This window comes from Thalassophryne amazonica, chromosome 9, assembly GCF_902500255.1.
Source record: "Thalassophryne amazonica chromosome 9, fThaAma1.1, whole genome shotgun sequence".
NCBI classification, from domain to species: domain Eukaryota; kingdom Metazoa; phylum Chordata; class Actinopteri; order Batrachoidiformes; family Batrachoididae; genus Thalassophryne; species Thalassophryne amazonica.
Genome location: NC_047111.1, coordinates 2,980,788 through 3,003,752, shown reverse-complemented (window position 1 = coordinate 3,003,752; position 22,965 = coordinate 2,980,788). Strand labels below are relative to the sequence as shown.

The window sequence follows — 22,965 nt, the reverse complement described above, 5'->3', positions numbered from 1 at the left end:
CAGAATTTCTCCAATCACAGCCACGTAAGCCTATAACTTCTCCTGGGTTGTCTGGGTGTCTTTCCTCACTCTTCTCCTTCTTGCACAGTCACTCAGTTTTTGAGAACTGTCTACTCCATGCAGATTTACCACAGAGTGTCATACTGTTTTTAATTTCTTGTAATTAATGTAATAAAGTCTGAAACATATTCAGTGGCAGCTTCGCCATCAGAGAGCCTCGTCCACAACGAACCACAAAAGACTCCAAGCAGACATTGATATTAAAAGGGGCAACACACAGTATTAAGAACAGGGGGATGTAAACTTTTGATCAGGGTCATTTGGGTAGTTTGTGTTGTCATTTTGATTTAAAAAGAGGAAACCAGTTGTTTGACAATAAATGGCTTCACTCAACCACTAACCATGAGTGAAAAAAGTTTTGTGTTGTCATTCATATTCTCTGAAAAATGGCCAAAAAAGCAAAAATTCTGCGAGGGTATGTAAACTTCTGAGCACAACTGTACATTTTTGTGTAGGGCCATGGTACATTGAGGCTGGATTGTAAGTGTTGTTTCATCCCCTTCAGTGGCACAGATTAGGTTAAAATTGGTGACTGCCTCATGAACTATAACTAAAGTAGGATGTGAAGCAAAAGTTTGGGGTTCTAGCTTTGAAATCAGGTTCGTTAGGATGAGGGAAGCCAAAAACATGAAAATGATTACAGCTTTGTGCAACAACTAACGTAAAAAAATTAGTCAGCTAGGTGAGTTTATCTGACTAAAGATTAGACTGTTTCATGAATCCAGGCCCTGGTCTCACCCCTCCCCCGCCTGGTTACATCTGACCTTTGGCTTATGAAGGCCAAAGCTTGGCAACTTTAGCAACTTCATGGAAAAACTGGACTTGATGACCTTACCATTAGGCAAAAATCATTTACTACATTACAAAAACTGCACTGCTAAAACCAAATCTAACTCTTACTGTGGAATAATCTGTTCTATAGCAGATTATTCTGGAACCCCCAGACCCTCCGCCATCTCACCTGTACTCAACTGCCTTCTGGAACTCCCTCATGAGCTTCGTTGATTAAAACATCCAGAAGATCCATCAGCATCTTGGTCCAAACTCCTCTGTCCGTACCTCAGCTGAACATCATCCACTCACTCCACTTTTGTCCTCCCAGGTTCCCAGCCTCTGTGAAATCTCAGATCTCGTCCGTAAGACTGAACTGTCCACCTGTCAGCGGGACCCCTCCCTACAGTTCTGGTTAAAGCCCGCCTCCCTCCTCTGGTGCCCCTCACCTCGGCTATCATTCGCTCCTCTCTCACCACTGGAACTCTTCCCGCATCCTTCAAAACAGCTGCAAAAACTCCCAGATTGAAGAAAAAAAAAAAAAACACGAGCTGTGCATGTTGACTCCCATTTATCTCATGATAACCTGAGTGAACAGTTCCAGTTTGGTTCCTGCCCGCCTTCACAGGACTGAAACTGCACTCCTAAAAATCCTTAACCACCTCCTTATGGCACCTGACTCTACTTTACTCACTGTTCTCATCCTCTGTAACCTGGGTGCGGCTTTTGACACCATTGTCACATCACCCTCCTCGATAGGTTATCGTCCACCGGCACTGCCCACACTTCATCACACTGGTTTAAATCTCATCTCTCGGGCTACACTCCATTCATCCGGCTCAAGGCCTTCCTTCCCATCCTGGCCTTCCACTGTCGCTTCAGGTGGGCTCCAGGGCTCTGTCCTGGGGCCCCTTCTCTTCATCATTACCTAATTCCCCTCTGCAATATGTTCCACAAATGTTAACATCGATTTCCAGCGAAGCCTCCGCGCGGCTTTCCATGACAAAATCTCTTGTTAAAAGTGACATCTGCCGGAAAATGGCTGATGTCCAGCTCTTGTGATAACCAGAGAAAGTGCACACGACGGTCTCGTATCCACAGAGCCATCCGTTTAGAAATGGTCCGGTGGCTTGTGCCGCGTCGTCGCAGCTCGGAGGGCAGCGCGCCGAGCGTCCTTAAAGGGGTCCTTAAAGCTGTAATAACAGACCTTATTCTCTCTGAAGCCTGTAAAATTTTCACCCAAAGCCAGATAAGTTTTTCGAATGGTTTCCAGGTGCCAGTCTCTAACAGCTTCTGAAAAAATTCTGATGGAAAAAAAGTCCTTTTCATTCCGCCATTTCCAGACAATGAAAATCTGACGAGGGGGCGGGACCACTCCTTCCCAAGGCGTGCTCACAGGCGAATGACGTCACTGACAGGCGTGGAAAAACTCACGCATGCGCACGAGGGTTCAAGCATGTCCTGACGTAAAAACATATGAATGAAATCCATATAGTTTTTGAAAAAAATAAAAAGGACCGTTACTTTATTGACAGACCTCGTACAATGTCAAACCAAACTATTAGTCCCAATACCTCTCAAACTGCTAACGCCCACAATTTATACTCTGGAAAATACATTCAATTCATTAGATTTGTTACATTGAAAGATCTGATTTAAAGTTGAAATAGTACATTTTTAAACAAGTATGATGTTTGTTTTACAGACTCACAGCGCTGGATTGGAATAATAAGTCAAATTCATGCAAACTCAAATGAAGCTTTTATTGTAGCTGACCACACAAAATAAGAAATATCTTGGATTCATACGGTCTGCAATAAAACATGTCAAAGTCCAAGAATCACTGTGGGGGATTTTTAGTCTGCATTTTCCAAATGCCCCAAATTTTTCCAATTTGGGGTTGAACCTTTAACAGCTTTAACCCTTACAACCACACTGTTCCACTGTGCCTCTCTCCCTCTCTCTCACACACAGTCTTGCGGCTATTGACTTTCATTCCCCTTCTCTAAAGAGCATATCACCGCCTTTCAAGGCTCATTTCAACTCACTACAATATACCGGTATTTTCCGAACTATAAGTCGCACTTTTTTACATGTTTGGCCGGGGTGCGACCTATACTCCAGTGCGACTTATAAATGAAAAATATACCGGTAGGATCTCAAATAATGTACTGTAACAAAACAATTTTACGTGACAGAGTCATTTATGTTTTAAAATGGCCACCGGAAAAGGAAATGCAATGTATCATGGACACTGTAGTATGGTGGCCGTCCTATAAGTCACGCTGGTCGCGATAACCCAATCAGAGAACAGAACGTTGGACGCGTATTCCTCAACTCACCCACAGTGTGTGAAGCTGACGAACTCGTGCTTGCTGTTATTCCCGGCATGGCGAACAAAACAGCTTCAAACCCTTGGATATCAGTGTGAGCAGAGTTTGACGCTGAGAGCTGCGTGGGAGCACTGGGTGAGTGACGGCGGAGGATTAGTGTGTGCACTTGGAAGGAGCTGGCGTTGAAGATTGTGAAAAGCTTCTGAAGCAGACGAACATGGTGTTTATTCCGGGACGGGTAACAAAACAGCTTCAACCCTTGGATATCAGTGTGAGCAGAGTTGACGCTGAGAGCTGCATGGGAGCACTGAGCGACGGCGGAAGATTAGCGTCTGCACTTGGAAGGAGCTGGATCGACACCACTGAGCTGTCATGAGCTGTGCAGGTAGGTGCCGCATGGTTCGGCTCGCAATGTGGTCCGCAAAATACAAACATATCTGTAGGTAAAATGCAGCTCACGAGGGGGCACTCAAGGCTTGTGTGACTGTTCCTGCAACTTCTGACTACCATAGTAAGACCCTTCGGCTGCTCCCTTGTTTGCACTCCGGGTCGCACACAGCAAATCCAAGGTGGATCTGCATGTTGATTTGGCACAGGTTTTACGCCGGATGCCCTTCTGACGCAACTCCACATTACATGGAGAATGTGGCAGGGGTGGGATTTGAACCCAAAACCTTCCGAACTGAAACCAAGCGCATTAACCACTTGGCCACCAATTTCAACGTTACTGATAATTAACAAGACATGAGAAGGCCCGAAAAAATATGCCACCAAAAAGAAAATCATACTCTGCAGATTATAAGTTACAACTGGTGAAATATGCATCTGAAAACGGTAGCCGTCACAATATTATCATCTGAACTTTTCATGTTAACATACCTGTATGTCCATGGGACTTATAGTCCAGTGCACTTATTTATGGTTTATTTTTCTTTATAATGGATTAAAGTGGCTGGTGCGACTTATACTCTGGTGCGACTTATTTATGGTTTATCTATCTAGATTTCCATGAATTCACTGGACTATCATGCAGACTAACTTCCCTCTTCGTCTAAGGGCCCGGTCACACGTCACTTACGAAGGGCAAAGAAGCCCAAACCTAAACAAGAACTTTGTTGATTTTCATTGGCATCGTTTAACCTTGGCGCAGCTTCATTCCTGCAGCCCAGACAGTTTCAGTTCTGAATGGAGAACGCTCCAATCAGAGTGAGTAGAAAAAACTAAAAGCTTTCTTTCCCGTTTCAGTGCGAGGTAACACGGAAGCACAACATGCCATTCAAGCACAGAGCATAACGGCTTTCAGATCTCGAAGTAAACTGGATAAATAAATCAGAACCAGCCCGGTAAAAGTCTTATAAACAAGAGTCATCCAATGTGTATATCGCCTTACAGTCAAGAGTGCATGCCGCTTCGGCGTACAACTCACAGTGGTGGGTGAGGCGGCTAGTGATGAATCTCAAAGCACAGTGTACAGCGGGGTAAGGACTGTAGACAATTGGATGAAGCGCCCTACACATCACATCACCGTAGTCCAACAGAGCAGGAAGGTAGCAGTTATCAGGAGCTTCTGAGCTCTTAAGGAAATACATGACCGAGCTTCACCCTTAATTTGGAGACAAGATGAACTTAAAAGAAAGCTTCTGTGTCAGCAGTTACTCCCAAATACTTGTAGCTGCTGACTCGCTTGAGAATTTTACCTCAAGCAGTTTTAATTGAGAAACCAATGACTGAGGAAAAACATCACTTTGGATTGTTCTGCATCAGACCAGTTGAATTTGTCCAGACAGTTCTGCACCACAATCAAAGAAGACTACAAGAGTTCAAATGCCTGTGTCACTGAGTGTGTACATTACAGTGTCATCTGCTAAAGATGATAGGAGGCATTTGATAAGTTTGCACACGGTCAGGAGTATAAATTGTGAACAAAATAGGTCCCTAAAACTGACTGAAAACGGTGTAAGACATTGTTGCTTCCAGGAAGTCCCTTTAACTGATCACAGACCAACTTTCAAATACTTTATCCAAAATGCATAATTTTGAAATATGTCCTAATTATTCACGTTATTCACGCAAGCCGGGGTCTAGGGCTCCACGGATTCTTGTCCTTATTAATTTCTCACCACCTTCCCTCTGTCTGATGTCGCTCCGTGAGACAAACATGCTGTGAAATTCTTCTTTTAAAAACTTGAGAGCCTCTAAAACTTTGTGACGTCCACATGCTACATTTAACTTCAGTGTCTTGCAGGAGCCACACAGCGTCGCCGCAGCAACCAACCAGTCCCGCTTTACGACGTAAACTCAAAGCGTAACAGCTATGCTTTGAGTAGCATTTTTCCTTCGCAAGTTCTGCAGATCCGAGGACACAGATATGTTATCTGTGACACACAGATCAGTGTCCGCGGACTTATAAAACCTCGCACAATTGTCGTAAAAAAGGAAACACTTTGCAATCTACATTTTAGAAACTCAGTGACGATCACAATTACAGAGTATGACACTAATACCCCGCCCCCCACGATGAACTCCGTGGAATTCCTCAGATCCACTGAGTTTTCACAGCTCTGCTATTTGAAGCAGTTTTCAATGCTGAGGGAATCAAACTGGTGTCCAGCTTTAATGAATGTTCAATCAAGTGATTTAACATGACACATTTATCAGGCAGATGTCAAAGGAACCCAGGAAGCTCCTGCTGAATCCGTCTCTTCACTCGATGACCTCTCTTCCCAAAGTCCCTTCTGTTGGGGGTTTTGAAACAATTTCCTGCTTCCTCCCTCTCTATTCGTTCAACATTTAGCTGACTCCAAACTCACTTCATCTGACTTCAAGAACTGCAACATGTCTCATATTGTTCAGAATGATTTGTCCCACATCACTGACCACTGCTCCACAGCCTTACCACATCTTCAGCTTGACCATTTCTGTTCCTTGACTTCTTTTTGCAGTGGTGCTGGACTGTCCTTTCCCACTCTTTGAAGAAAGCTCACTGAAAGAAAAGAATGTCATCAGTTGTGCAATCATTTAGGATGTGTGACAGTAAGAAGGGACAAAAAAAAAAAAAAAAAAAAAAAAGGTTTCATCTGGAAACAGCAATTTTTATGGTGCAGCACATTCAATGAACACATTTCATTGCAGAGACCAAATAGAATAGAATAGAATACAAACACAATTCCAAGAAGTGTGGACATAATGTAAAATGTAAATAAAAACAGAATACAATGATTTTCAAATCCTCTTCAACCTATATTCATTTGAATACACCACAAAGACAAGATATTTAATGTTCAAACTGCTAGGACTTGTTTTTGTGCAAATATTTGTTCATTTGAAATGGATGCCTGCAACATGTTTCAAAAAAGCTGGGACAGTGGTATGTTTACCACTGTGTTGCATCACCTTTCCTTCTAACAACACTCAATAAGCGTTTGGGAACTGAGGACACTAAGTGCTGAAGCTTTGTAGGTAGAATTCTTCCCCATTCTTGCTTGATGTACAACTTCAGTTGTTCAACAGTCCGGGGTCTCTGTTGTATTTTGTGCTTCATAATGTGCCACACATTTTCAATGGGTGACAGGTCTGGACTGCAGGCAGGCCAGTCTAGTACCCGCACTTTTTTACTACGAAGCCACGCTGTTGGAACACGTGCAGAATGTAGCTTGGCATTGTCTTGCTGAAATAAGCAGGGAGTTCCATTTTAGTGCCGGGTAAATTATGTGATCGTGGCTCACAGCCGGGGGTGCAGGGGGTCAAGGGGGCAGAGCCCGCTGAAGCTATAGGGTTTTATACCTGTAAAATGTTATTGGCAAGCCCTATTGAAAATTACATTTATGTTGTAGTATTTGTAATACCAAAGTTCTTTTTAAAATGTTTCTGTCAAGGTCTAAGTTAATAAAATAACATTGAAAAGGTTAAAACACAATATTTGATGGGCATATAACATTTGCTCTCTTCTTCAGTTGGAAATTTGCAGTACTTGGCGTTACCGCCCATCACCGCCCTCCTCTCTGTCTGTCTGTCTGTCTATGTATAGGGTGTCCCAAAAATATACAACATTTAAAAACACTCGGTTTGACCATTACATGCTACAAACTTAATCACTTATGTTATGTTGATGCAAGCAGACTCAGGAAAATGCCAAAATTAACCATACTACAGCGAACAAAAATTATTGAGTTTTGCACCAGACCAAGAGTGTCAAACAGGTGCAGCAACTTTATGCTAGAATGACAAAATGCAGGGCCAATATTGACACTGGTATGAAAAAACTTCACCTTTCAAGCTTTCTATCCAGCCATAATATATTTCCTAGACATGTGCTTTTGACCTTTTCTTTGCTGATAAAATGTTGCATTTTTGGGGGCACCCGATATATACGAGGGCTGTCCATAAGTATAGGTCCTTTTTATTTTTTTCAAAAACTATATGGATTTCATTCATATGTTTTTACGTCAGACATGCTTGAAACCTCGTGCGCATGCGTGAGTTTTTCCACGCCTGTCGGTGACGTCATTCACCTGTGAGCACTCCTTGTGGGAGAAGTCTTCCAGCCCCTCGTCGGAATTCCTTTGTCTGAGAAGTTGCTGAGAGACGGCGCTTGGTTGATCAAAATTTTTTCTAAACCTGTGAGACACATCGAAGTGGACATGGTTCGAAAAATTAAGCTGGTTTTCGGTAAAAATTTTAACAGCTGATGAGAGATTTTGAGGTGATACTGTCGCTTAAGGACTCCCACGGAGCGAGACGTCGTGCAGCGCTCTCAGGCGCCGTCGTCAGCCTGTTTCAAGCTTAAAACCCTCCACATTGCAGGCTTCTATTGATCCAGGACATCGTGAGAGAACAGAGACGTTTCAGAAGAAGTCGGTTTCAGCATTTTATCCGGATATTCCACTGTTAAAGGAGATTTTTTTAATGAAGACGTGCGGGCGGATTGCAGCGTCGGCTCGCAGCCGCCGCGACGCTCCGCCACAGGAAAAACACCTCTGTTGGAAGCCTTAAGGACAAGTTGGAACATGTCCAGCTGTTACAACATTTCTCAATACGGCTTTGCCTTACAATATAAAGCGCCTTGGGGCAACTGTTTGTTGTGATTTGGCGCTATATAAATAAAATTGATTTGATTTGAGTCACGCCAGGTAACGCCTCTTTGCCCCGGCCTGTGCTGGAACCACTTCCTTTCTGCGTCGAGCACAGGACGCCAAAAAAAGTGCCGTTGCGGTGCCGAGCTGCATCGTCTCGGCACTGAGTTGCTTCCACGCGGCGTCGTCATAATGATGCACGACGCAAGTGGGAGCAACCGGGAGCACCCCCGGTGTGAAAGGGGCTTTAGGGGACCTTTAAGCCCCTTTCACACTGGACTCACTTTGAGTTGCATAGTGTGGCGTCATGACAACACCACATGGAAGCAACCCAGTGCCAAGACGATGTAGCTCAACGCCACAACGGCGCGAGAGGCGCAAAGGAGGAAGCAAATCAGATGCCAAAAATTAAACGTTTCATTTTTTTGTATTATGTGCTCGACTGAGAAATTAAGTGGTTTCAGCGCAAGTCAGAGCAACGCAACGGTACTCAACGTGACAGGAAGCCACAAACTCACAATACATTACCAGACGCCAGTTTATGATTCCTGCTGTGTTCCATTGTTCCCCGAAGTATAAATCATGCAGGATTGTTTTTATACTGTGTACACAATGCAGTAAAAGTGCACAATGCTCAAAAAGAGCACAGAAAAAAAATGCTGCTGATTGCAGCATCTCGCTCTTCTTTCACAACTGTGTTTAAATAAAGCCCATTAAAGTCCTGCTCACAGACTGATTGCCAGAGACATGTCCACATGTAGTAAAAAGTCCAGACATCTCCAGTACACTCATGGACGATTCGTTCGCGCAGCGCGCCACATGTGAACAATTAAAAGAAAAAAACTGTCTGGCTGCAGACCGTTAGCTCCATGTTCTCGCCTCAACTCTCTCATCACTGTATTAAGGACAAAAAAGGACATAGGTCCTGCTCACAGACTGACTGCCAGAGACAGGACATGCCACATTAAGTACAACTCCAGACATCTCACATTTACTCGCGGATGGTGCGTTCATGCACGCGCCACGGCATCTCGTGGTCACAGGACTCAGAACTCAGAGTGCAGACTTGCAGCTCAGCAAAAGAACAAATAGAAACTAGAAGAGAAATTGGAGTGCACAGTCGTCTGCAGCCAAATTGTGCACTCTGATTTATCTGTGCAGAGAACCTGCAGGCTGCGTCCTCACCTCCACTCTGCCCCCTGCTGCGTGCATCAGACGCAGAAAATTCCTGCCATCGTCATGACGCACACAAAGCAACTGAAGCAGGTCCGGTGTGAAAGGGGCTTAAGATGTGTGCCTGAAAAGTGAAGTCTTGTTTTTTTACTCTTCTGTGATTAAAGTACATGCTCTGCATGTTTCAATGTAGAACTCATCTCATTTTGTCATTTCTGTCTCAGTTTCTACTACATATACATATATAAATGCTTAACCACTAGACCATCACCTCCCCGTGATAAAATCTCATCAATACCCATCCCAAATCGTATCGGACCAAATCGCATCGTATCGCATTGTGAGGAATTGAATCGCCATCAATACATATGAAATCGGGAAGAGGGCTGATTGTGATTCCCGTATTGGTCCTTCAGAGTGGTCGTGTTTTTGGGGTGTGAATAACAAAATGATAATTTCTCTACATTTATTACAGACCTGCACCTGTCTGTAATCAGCTTTTCTGCAGCGCAGCTTGCTTTGAACCTTGAACCATTAAAGCAATGATTTGCAGATCGAAGCAAATCATTCCTCCAAAACTATCTGCCAAGCAAGAAAACTGCTACATCCTAGTAGGATGCAGCAGTTTGTCCTTCAAAAGCAATACCTCTGGTATATTCTTTAAATTATACTGCGTGTTTCCCACTCCGTTTATACGGTAGCTGTCACGGCCCTGGTGGTAGCTGTCACGCTGCTGGTAGCAGCAGCGTGACAGCTACCACCAGGGCCGGTGCGGGCTACAGCGGCAAGAGAGCTACCAACAGGACCGGCGCAGGCTACAGCGGCAAGAGAGCTACCACCAGGCCTGGCATAGGCTACAGCGGCAAGAGAGCTACCACCAGGCCTGGCACAGGCTACAGCGGCAAGAGAGCTACCACCAGGCCTGGCACAGGCTACAGTGGCGAGACAGCTACCACCAGGACCGGTGCAGGCTACAACGGGGAGCCAGCTACCTGAGATAGCTACCAACAGGCCCGGCCCAGGCTACAGTGAAAGCCATACTGCATTGGCTGATCGCGACCTGCAAGTACTTCTTCAAAAATGCCACCTAAGAGAGCAAAATGTGAGGAGGATTTTATGACCTCTGCTCAAGTTCGGGATCTTCTGTATCAACAAATGGCCTCATTTAAGGAGCTACTGCAACAACAGGAAGGTACCTATAAAGATTTTATTCAGATAATAATGGACTCCTTCAACAAAAGGCTAGATGGTGTCATTAAAAGATGTGTGTGACCTTAAAAATAAGCCTTCAATATACTCAGAAGGAGGTTGATGATGTCAAATTAATTTCTGATGATCTGTCACTTAAGTGTAAAGAAATAAGACATGTCTGTTTGATTCCACATACAACAATGTGGTTAGCAAATTTGATTACCTGGAGAACCAGTCGACGGAATAATTTGGTGTTTGATGGAATTCAGGAGTCTGACCATGACAAATGGTCTGACTGAGGACAAGATAAGGAAGATCATCTCTGGAAAAACTTAAACTAGACCTGAGGCATATTGAAATGGAGCGTGTGCATCGTAGTGGTAATAAACCAGGCCAAGGTGATAAACCCAGACCAACTGTGGTAAAATTCTTGAAGCATAAGGATCGTACGGCTGTGTTGGAAAAGGCAAAGCTTCTAAAGGGATCAAGCATTTATATTAATGAAGACTTCACTGAATCTGTAAGACAAAAACACAACGAGCTGATTCCAGCAATGAAAGAGGCAAGACAATGAGGTGATATTACATATTTAAGATGTGACAAACTTATCACCCACTGATCAACACAGCCAACAAAGGTTTGACATGCATTATTTTTTATTATTTTATTTACTTAGTTTTCTGTTTGTTTGGGGGTTTTTTTTTCCTTTTAGTAGTTCTACATGATTTTGGGATTCATTGTCCATCAACTCCATGAATATTGATAACAAATGCACAAAATGTCAGAAACAATTAGGTTTCCAGCTTATCGGTTGTTCTGTTTGTAAAACTGTATTTCATCCTAAATGTGCACTTTTTTCTGACAGAATCAAGAAATAGATTGTATGTGGTTCTGTGAAAGTTGTTGTTTAATGTTCCCATTCTCTTCACTTAATGATGAAGAGTTTGAAAGACATCTTCTTGATGATTATGATGGTTTTGCTATTAATGAGACTTTGTTATTCAATCCATTTGAACTAGATCAAGATGATGTAACTCAGATTACAAGCTGATCCTGATATGATTTTTTTTCTAATGCAAAAAAACTCTAATTCATGGGATTATTATGACGAACTCAAATTCAAACATCTTCTACAATCTTATCCTAATACTTTTAAAACATTTTCAGTCTTACATTTAAATGTTCATAGTCTTCCTAAAAATGACGAGAAGTTGACATTTTATATCCTCTGAAAATCATGAGTTTTCTGTAATCGCCCTTACAGAAACATGGATGACTGAGCAGTGTAAAGACTGGCTTGTATGAATTGCCACTTTATAACTTTACTCACTTTTTTGACAATAAAGGTCTGGAGGAGGAGTTTCAATATTTGTACATAAATCTGGATTTTTATGTCCGATTTGAGCTTATGAACTTAAGTGAATCTGATTTAGAATCAATTTTCATTGAAATATTGTCTGATAGTAGAACAAAAAAATCTTGTCATTGGTTGTATTTATAGGCCACCAAATACGGATGTTGTGAACTTCAACCACTGTTTTCAAATATTCTGGAACTAATTAACAGAGAGGATAAGATCTGTCAAATTCTTGGTGACTTCAATATAAATTTGTTCAATAAGGAAACACATTGTGCGACTAATGAGTTTTAAAATAATCTTCATGCAAATTACTTCTTTCCTTCCTTCAATTACCAAACCGACAAGAGTTACAAAACATTCTGCTACATTAATAGAAAATATCTTATTTAATAATTTAAATAATGTAATGACATCTGGAATATTGTTTACAGATATTTCAGATCATTTCCCAATATTTCAAATTGTGGAATTGGAAAACTGGAAAACCATCAAATTCATAATTATCTGACAAGGCAGTCCTCATATTTGCATTTATTTTTTGCATAAAACGACTCGTTATCAGCGTCAGATTAGATATCATGGTGTTAAATCTTGGAATAATACAGTACATCATCTAAATCCACCCATGACCTTATACAGATATAAAAGTAGGTTAAAAGCAGAGCTCCTGTATGAGCATTTATAATGTTAATATATTACCTGGTTTTAACCGATTCAAACATCTTATACTTCATGAATTGATTTAATTCTTTTGTTTATTGTTGTGATATTTTTGTTTTTCTTTTTGTTTGGGAGTGGATTTCTGATAAGCCTCTTTGGCTTCTACCTCTCCCCTGCACAGTATATATTGTTTCTTTTTCTTTTCATCATTATAATCTCATGTTTATATATATATATATATATATATATATATATATATATATATATATATAGACACACACACACACACATATATATATGTGTGTGCATTTTTTTATTCTCTTTCTATTGTGATTCTCATTTGTGCTAAATAAATGAAATGAAATGAAGAGCAGAATACTACTGGAATGAATTTGGGTTTTTTCTCACTAAATGGATGCTGCACTCACTCCAGTTTATTGTCTGGAATAGTCCCAGATTTCAGAGCTTCTAGAATTCACACATTTTCATGCAGGTGGTGTTGGGGGTAATTTTGGGTTTCAGCTTTTGTTTTTCACCACTTTCATCCCTGAATATGTCAATCGTGAATCATTTTTGTGCACATTAAAGTCACTAACTGGGACTCGTCTTGTTGGGAGAAAGAAACGAGAATCGTCCTCCATTCTGTTCACACAGCTCCAAACGCTGCGCGGCTCTCTGACGAGTCAAGTTAGAATGATAGAGTCCAGTTGGAATTAATAAATTCAAAGTGAAACACTGTTTAAATCAAATGACACCTCTTTCCAAATGTTGTAATACAAATAAACTGCAATCGATCCAAATGTTTTCTCTTCCCAAAATAAGACATCCTGTGCTGACGTGCAGCAGCGGGCTGAGCTCAGCTCAGAGGTACGGAGAGACTTTCATGCCAAAATGTCTGAAAGGAAATGCTTTTGACAAAAACTACAAATTTTATTTATTTTTATTTATGTCCAGAGATCAAGGATCCAGTGACCAATTTCATGTTTATTTACTTGAAGACTCAAGAAAATACATAGAAAACCTGTAAAGCCTACTTTAGTACAAAATTCACAAGAGGTATAACTAAGCTTATAGTTAGGGCTGGATCAGGTGACCCTGAACCATCCCTTAATTATGCTGCTATAGACCTAGGACTGCTGGGGGTTCCATGATGCACTGTTTCTTTCTCTTTTGCTCTGTATGCACCACTCTGCATTTAATCATTAGTGATCGATCTCTGCTCCCCTCCACAGCATGTCTTTTTCCTGGTTCTCTCCCTCAGCCCCAACCAGTCCCAGCAGAAGACTGCCCCTTCCTGAGCCTGGTTCTGCTGGAGGTTTCTTCCTGTTAAAAGGGAGTTTTTCCTTCCCACTGTAGCCAAGTGCTTGCTCACAGGGGGTCGTTTTGACCGTTGGGGTTTTACATAATTATTGTATGGCCTTGCCTTACAATATAAAGCGCCTTGGGGCAACTGTTTGTTGTGATTTGGCGCTATATAAAAATATTGATTGATTGATTGATTGATTGAAGAGGTATCGATAAGGGAAGGAATCGGATCGATAAGCAGAATCGATAATGGCATCGATATCGATAAAATCTTATCAATGCCCATCCTTAGTCAGCGCCGGCTGTTTTAAGGTGCTTTATAAATAAAGTTGATATGGTATGGAAACTTTCACCAGATAGGTAAAAACCTGGAATTCTGGGAATTCCCAGAAAACTTTGAGCACTGATATTGACATCTTTAAGTGACATCTCTTGCACGACTGACCTCAGAATAGCTAAAAACATTGCAGCAAACTGGCTGAGCCTCTGCAGGCTTCACACACTCCCAGTGTAAAAAGGACACTTGCTGGGGGTTCCGGGGGTCACATGACCAGGATGGCAGCTTAGAAGAGAAGCTCCGACACCGTGTGTTAATTTTCAACAAATAACCCTAACAAATTACCAACAGCTTTAGAGAAACGACAAAAAACTGCTATGTCAAAGAACACCGCTGTGAAAGAGTGTGAAATCTTCACTCGTGGACATAAAACAACCTCAAAAACAACTACTTCGTGCCCCTCGACTAGCACGGTGCTAGCACAGAGAGCGCAGCTAGCATGGGCAGCATTGAGGATGTAATGGAGGAGCTCAGGTCACTTGGGTCAGACTTTGGAGGTAAATTGGATAATATCGGCACAAAACTGACTGGGGTGGCAGATTCTTTAACGTCGCTGGAGAATAAAGTGACTGAGATAAAACAAGACGTGACGAATAATACAGCCCGCATTGAAGAGGCCGAGGCCCGCATCGCAGACACAGAAGGGGCACTGGAAGCTGCCGAAAAAGCTTTGGAAGCAGCTGCTAAACGAATCGCCCTAGAGATAAAAGCAGACGACCTGGAGAACAGGGGCAGGAGAAAAAACATACATATATTTGGCATACGAGAGGGGGCAGAAGGGACACAGTCTCTTATCGAGTTCATGACCGACATGTTTCCCAAGTGGTTGGGGTTATCCCCTCAAAGTCATTACCCTGGAGCGGATTCACTGTACACTAGCCTTGGGAAAACCAAACCAAATCAAAACAGAGCAGTGTTGGTCCGGTTCCTAAGTTTTCAGGACAAGGAGTTTGTCTATCGGGAAATAAGGAAAAAGGACATTACACATGAAGGACTCAAGATAAGTGTTGCACAAGATTTTTCCGCGGAGACGCTCTGTACTCGGCGAAGCTTCCACCCGGTAATAAAGCGCTTTATTGATATAAACGCCTTCCGCGGATTTCAATATAATTCCTGTAAACTTAGGATCCTGCACGGCGGCAAGATGCACCTTTTCTCTACACCACAAGATGCTGAACTGTTTTACAAGACTCTTCCACAAGCGACGGAGGGGGACAGAGACGAATAAACACGTTCACAGACTGTACAGCCCAGCACAGACTGAAGGGGAAAAAAAAACAAAAAACAGGATGTGGAACAGCTACACTTCTACTCAACAACAGGTGAATAACTATATTTTGTGGTACTACTAAGTTGTATAGCATCAAAAATGATGGGTTAATAATTTTGTTTGTGCTGTTGTTTGCAGTTTTTGTCAAAAAAAAAGTATATACAGTGGTCCCTCGCTATATCGCGGTTCACCTTTCGCGGTCTTGCTGTTTCGCGGATTTTTTTTTAGTGCAATTTTGCATGCTGCTTCTTTTTTTTTTTTTTACTGTCTGCTGTGCTTAGTTGCAGCCAAAATCTGGCAACAGGTCCAGAGACCACACTCGCTGTTTTGATGCAGAGCGCTCCAGCAGCGAAGAAAAAGCACACGCATTGTGTTCTGCGTGTGTCTGTTTATAAGAATCTTCTCGCTCAGAAGAAAAAAGAGCGCCAACAACTACCCATGTCACTCGGAAAAAGACACCTGCCCCGAGGTGGAATAACACGCTGCGGAGCGACGCCACGATGAAGGCGCGATCAGAGGAATACTGGTCAGTTACTATTAATAATTTCTTATGTGTCCAACCTCGTAGGTTGATCGTTAAAATTAAATTTGTTAGTTCTAAAAGCCATCATAATTATTTATAGGAAAACGATCTGTTTTTATTTCTCAAACAAATGTTTGGGCCTGAAAACAGGTTTTGTTTGATCTTTGGTTTCATTCTATAATACTGGACTTATTTTTCTACTAAAGTTTGAACTTTGAGGGGTGTTTACACAGGAGAGAAAAGTGAGGAAAATGTGTGCAGTGAGGGGTTTTACAGCCTTAAAACATTTATAATAATTGTAAAAAAATAACTGCTACTTCGCGGAATTCACCTATCGCGGGCTATTTTTAGAACGTAACTCCCGCGATAAACGAGGGAACACTGTATATTTGTTATATTTGTAAGGGTTAATCAAACATAATTTCTAAACTACACGGTGGTTGAAGGTTTGGTTTTGGTGTTAGTGAGGTCTTACTGACCAGTTGCTCCTCAAGTTGAGGATCAACATCCCTATAACTATTTAGTTCTAAGGGGGGAGGGTTTGCACTCCACAGGAAGGAATGCAGGGGTTCAATGGGAAATTGTTCAGGTTAAGGTTGTGTTTTACATTAAGTTTTAGTGTGTGAGAGTGTGTGAAAGAATGTGTATACTTGCATCTCTTTGGTAATTGTAAATCACATATTATTTTTATTTATACCAGTCCTATTTAGATGGTATAATGGAATCGTATGGAAAGGATAAAAGAGGGAAGTAGTTTGAATGCAAATATCTTAAGTTGGAATGTCAGGGGAATGAGAAAATTTCTCAAAGTAAAGAAGATACTAAACAGGATTAAGTGTCTAAAATCTAAGATTGTCTTCATACAAGAATCACATTTGATTGCATCCGATATACAAACATTGACTAGACGATGGCCAGGACAAGTATTTCGTGCCTCCTATACCAGTCATGCTAGGGGTGTTGTAATTTTAATTCATAAATCAATATCTTTTCAAACTCTAAAACTTATAAAAGATCCAGGAGGGAGATACATTATCATTCAGGGTAATATTTTTAAACAAAAAAATAAATCTTATAATATATATGGACCAAATGAGGACTGCCCGTCCTTCTTTGAGAGATTGTTTTTAACTGTCTCTGCCCTAGAAGGCCTATATATTATAGGAGGGGATATTAATTGTACTTTGGACCCATATTTGGACAGATCTACCCAAGTTGACAATACACATATAAAAACTAGAAAAATACTTCAAGAATACATGCGTGATCTGAGAATAGTTGATATCTGGAGGGTTAGGAATCCCAACATCAGACAATATTCATGTTATTCAAGCTCCTATAAAAATCATTCGCGCATTGATTACTTCCTAATATCTACTGAACTGGAACCTCAAGTTAAAGATTGCTGTTATAACAGTATTGTGATAAGTGATCATGCAGCGGTCTCTATGAAAATAAAATTGGGAAACAATGGAAATCTTCCAAGGTGGAGATTTCAAGCATTTTTGTTGAAAAACCTAACTTTGGTTCATTTTGTAGAAAACTGCACAGATAAATAGTTTGAACTAAATAATGAAGAAACCACAGCGAGTATTAGGTGAGAAGCCTATAAGCTTACATAAGGGGAGAGATCAACTGCTACCCAAAAAAAAAAAAAAAAAAAAAAAACGTAACCAAGAAATTCAATCATTAGAAAAGGACATCATAGCCCTAGAGAATAAATTTTACAATAATAGTGACCCGAGTGATCTAAACAAGTTAAATGTCATGAGAGCTAAATATGATGAATTGACATCTGATAAAGTGGCAAAGAGCTTAATGTGGACCAAACAAGCATATTATGATCAGGGAGAAAAAGCGGGTAAACTGCTGGCTTGGAGGGTTAAAAAAAATACAGGCAGAGAGAACAATCTTTAGATAAAATCCACTTCAGACGACTTATGATCCAGTAGAGATCAATGAAAGATGAAAGATTCAGGGCATTTTACGAGCTATTATATACACTCAACAAAAATATAAATGCAACACTTTTGGTTTTGCTCCCATTTTGTATGAGATGAACTCAAAGATCTAAAACTTTTTCCACATACACAATATCACCATTTCCCTCAAATATTGTTCACAAACCAGTCTAAATCTGTGATAGTGAGCACTTCTCCTTTGCTGAGATAATCCATCCCACCTCACAGGTGTGCCATATCAAGATCTGTGCACTAATCATGATTAGACATCATGATTAGTGCACAGGTGTGCCTTAGACTGCCCACTCTGGGTCAGATAGGACCCTGAGTGGAAGTGTTGCGCACGGTGATAGTTCCCAACAGCACCGCTATACTAAAAATTTCTGGGGAGAACCCTGGCGGTGGTATGTGCAGGAGTGGATGAATATTAAATGAGGCTGACCACACAAACATGAAATATCTGTGTTCATAACTTCTGCAATGAAAGATGAGTTACAGCAAACAGACGAATCACTGCAGCCCGTTTTACATTTTCGTCCCAACTTTGTGTGATTTGGGGTTGCGTTTGACACCTACTCACCTTTTTGTTGTTGTGGAGTCTTTTGTGTTGACGTCTGTGTGTACGATCTTTTCAGGTTTTCCTGTGGAAAGAATATTTTCTATGAAGTATTAAGTCACAAGCACACAGGCTGCAATCCCAAACAGTTAATATCTAAAACTCACGTCACAATGAGCAGGTTGCGACACTGAGCTGATCCCACCTCAATAAGAATGTGTACTTTTTAAAATTCAAGATTCAAACAACTTTATTGATCCCTAAAAGGGCAATTCATTCTTCACACCCGATTACCTCAGACAAAAATACAGCAATTATTCCACAATTATTACTAGTTGATGGTAGTAATGGGACACATCAGAATTAAAACAACCGCACATATACATTTGATTGTTTATGTACGCTAAACTCTGAAACAGTCCATCGTCCGAACTGAGGCAATGAGGGTGTAGGTGGCCGCAGCTGCACCGCCAAGCTAGGGGGAGGTGAAGGGGCGGGGGTGTCAATACCGTTCAGAGACCTGCTGATCAATTCCATGGTTATTCCAAATATAGTTTGAAGAAGTCAGAGTCTGGTGAAGTAGGGATTTTGAAGGTTGGAGCAGCGATAGAGGAGAGAGGAGGAGATGGGACCGCACCCACTGGAGTCCCAAGCAATAAAGCTTTATAGTTCTGTGTTTGAATAGTGCGGGAAAACTCGACGTCTCATGCACTGAGTGCGCCGACACGTCTTCACCAAAATTCAAACCTGGCTTCACATCACCTTGGGGGACCTCCTGGGGTTTCATTAAGGAAGGAAAGAAAAGCTGGAATGAAGAAGTAACAAGGACAGTTTTTTCTTGCAGCCACGCCGAACACCAAAGGTGACAATGTGGAAGAGGGTTTTTGAGAAACGCGAGTTACCTATGTGTCTATGGTTCTATGAATTCCAAATGATCGCTAAAGGGTAGTGCTTAGCACCTGGATTACCTCACACGTGGAGAGGTCGAGTTTTATACCAACAAAGTCACATCGGTGGGCGGGACCTGGGTGACATCAGCCAACAGTATATAAGCACTCATTTCTTGAGGAATCCATTGCCTAGACTCAGAGTGACAACAAACTCTGGTGGTCATCCGGAATTCATAGAACCGTAGTTACAGTGGGGTAAAAAAGTATTTAGTCAGTCCCTGATTGTGCAAGTTCTCCTACTTAGAAAGATGAGAGAGGTCTGTAATTTTCATCATAGGTACATTTCAACTGTGAGAGACAAAATGAGAAAAACAAATTCAGAAAATCACATTGTAGGATTTTTAAAGAATTTATTTGTAAATTGTGGTGGAAAATAAGTATTTGGTCATCCACAAACAAGCAAGATTTCTGGCTCTCTCAGACCTGTAACTTCTTCTTTGAGAAGCTCTTCTCTCCTCAAACTCTTCCTCTAACTTCTCTCCTGCTAACCATATTAATGGCATCTGTTGGAACTTGTTACCTGTATAAAAGACACCTGTCCACCACCTCAAACAGTCAGACTCCAAGCTCAACAGTGGACAAGACCAAAGAGCTGTCGAAGGACACCAGGAAGAAAATTGTAGATGTGCACCAGGCTGGGAAGAGTGAATCTACAATAGTCAAGCAGGTTGGTGTGAATAAATCAACTGTGGGAGCAATTGTAAGAAAATTGAAGACATACAAGATAATCTCCCTCGATCTGGGGCTCCACACAAGATGTCATCACGTGGGGTCAAAATGATCATGAGAACGGTGAACAAAAATCCCAGAACAACAAGGAGGGACCTGATGAATGCAGAGAGCTGGGACCAAAGTAACAAAGGCTACACACTACGCAGAGAGGGACTCAAATCCTGCAGTGCCAGGCGTGTCCCCCTGCTTAAGACAGTACATGTCCAGGCCTGTCTGAAATTTGCCAGAGAGCATATGGATGATCCAGAAGAGGATTGGGAGAATATCATTTGGTCAGATGAAACCAAAATAGAACTTTCTGGTAAAAACTCAACCCTTTCGTGTTTGGAGGAAGAAGAATGCTGAGTTGCATTCCAAGAACACCATATCTACTGTGAAGCATGGGGGTGGAAACATCATGCTTTGGGGCTGTTTTTCTGCAAAGGGGACAGGACGACTGATCCGTGTTAAGGGAAGAATGAACGTGACCATGTATCATGAGATCTTAAGACAAAACCTCCTTCCATCAGTGAGAGCATTGAAGATGCAGCATGGCTGGGTCTTCCAGCATGACAATGACCCCAAACACACCACTCGTGACTCCGTAAAAAGCAATTCAAGGTCCTGGAGTGGCCTAGCCAGTACTTATTGACCAAATACTTATTTTCCACCATAATTAACAAATAAATTCTTTAAAAATCCTACAATGTGATTTCCTGGATTTTTTTTTTGTCTCATTTTGTCTCTCATAGTTCTGTGATGAAAATTACAGACGTCTCATCTTTCTGAGTAGGAGAACTTGCACAATCAGGGGCTGATTAAATACTTTTTTACCCCACTGTACATATGTAACTCTCATTCCATTTCATTCCTCCTCACCGCCACAGAGCGCTGCTTAGCACCTGGATGACCTCATACCACCAAGGTCACAAGGAATCTGCACTGACCAAACCTCAGTTCCAGTATGGACAGGCCACAATGTGTCACAATGGTCGAGCCCCAAATTGGGGTTCAGCGAGCAGAAAGCACTCACAGCGCCTCTGATTCAAACCCACGTGTCACAATTTTAAAGCACCAAATGGAGGTGTAGCAGGGAGTGAAAACACTAGCAGCAAAAGCAGCCAAAGTCAAAGTCAGCGTGATATATCCAGGATACAGGAGCTGTATGAACTGAGCTGGAAACACTGGTAAAACGTAGTGCAATTTAAAAGAATATGCAAGCGGTCTGCATTTTTTGGAGAAAACACTGGAGTGGCAACATCAGCATGGTACAGGGTGGCTACATTGCAGAAAACACAGCATGGAGCAAATTTCAAAATATGCCAGCAGTGTGTGACCAACAGACACGGAAACAAATTAAACATTCATGGCACTAATGTCACCTTATCATATCTAAACTCCACTTCACATATTGTAAATAAGATGCTCTTATCTCTTTTTCAATCCCAATCATATTTATATATATATATGTGTATACATATGTGTGTACGGGTGTGTATATGTGTGCACATATGTATGTACAGTGAGGAAAATAAGCATTTGAACACCCTGCGGTTTTGCAGGTTCTCCCACTTAGAAATCACGGAGGGGTCTGAAATTTTCATCTTAGGTACATGTCCACTGTGAGAGATAAAATCTAAAAAAAAAAATAAAAAAATCCAGAAATCACAATGTATGATTTTTTTTATCATTTATTTGTATGTTACTACTATGGTCCACTCCTCCATACAGATCTTCTCTATATCTTTCAGGTTTGGAGTTTCAGCTCCCTCCAAAGATTTTCAATCAATCAATCAATTTTATTTATATAGCGCCAAATCACAACAAACAGTTGCCCCAAGGCGCTTTATATTGTAAGGCAAGGCCATACAATAATTACGTAAAAACCCCAACAGTCAAAAGGACCCCCTGTGAGCAAGCACTTGGTGACAGTGGGAAGGAAAAACTCCCTTTTAACAGGAAGAAACCTCCAGCAGAACCAGGCTCAGGGAGGGGCAGTCTTCTGCTGGGACTGGTTGGGGCTGAGGGAGAGAACCAGGAAAAGGACATGCTGTGGAGGGGAGCAGAGATCGATCACTAATGATTAAATGCAGAGTGGTGCATACAGAGCAAAAAGAGAAAGAAACACTCAGTGCATCATGGGAACCCCCCAGCAGTCTAGGTCTATAGCAGCATAACTAAGTGATGGTTCAGGGTCACCTGATCCAGCCCTAACTATAAGCTTTAGCAAAAAGGAAAGTTTTAAGCCTAATCTTAAAAGTAGAGAGGGTGTCTGTGTCCCTGATCTGAATTGGGAGCTGGTTCCACAGGAGAGGAGCCTGAAAGCTGAAGGCTCTGCCTCCCATTCTACTCTTACAAACCCTAGGAACTACAAGTAAGCCTGCAGTCTGAGAGCGAAGCGCTCTATTGGGGTGATATGGTACTATGAGGTCCCTAAGATAAGATGGGACCTGATTATTCAAAACCTTATAAGATTTGTGGGGCCAAGTACAATAACTTCAGTTTTATCTGAGTTTAAAAGCAGGAAATTAGAGGTCATCCATGTCTTTATGTTTGTAAGACAATTCTGCAGTTTAGCTAATTGGCGTGTGTCCTCTGGCTTCATGGATAGATAAAGCTGGGTATCATCTGCGTAACAAAAATTTAAGCAATGCCGTCTAATAATACTGCCTAAGGGAAGCATGTATAAAGTGAATAAAATTGGTCCTAGCACAGAACCTTGTGGAACTCCA

General features: G+C 41.6%; 1 protein-coding gene across 1 annotated transcript in view; it reads right to left on the bottom strand.

Moving 5' to 3' along the window:
* ttc3 (tetratricopeptide repeat domain 3) overlaps positions 1-22,965 on the bottom strand; it is a 190,832-nt gene that overhangs the window by 75,119 nt on the left and 92,748 nt on the right. The window contains exons 16-19 of the mRNA XM_034177494.1: positions 18,597-18,657; positions 6,095-6,147; positions 3,683-3,706; positions 93-110 (exon numbers count right to left, since the gene is read on the bottom strand). Coding sequence (XP_034033385.1) covers positions 93-110; positions 3,683-3,706; positions 6,095-6,147; positions 18,597-18,657 — 156 coding nt within the window. The remainder of the gene's footprint in view (positions 1-92; positions 111-3,682; positions 3,707-6,094; positions 6,148-18,596; positions 18,658-22,965) is intronic.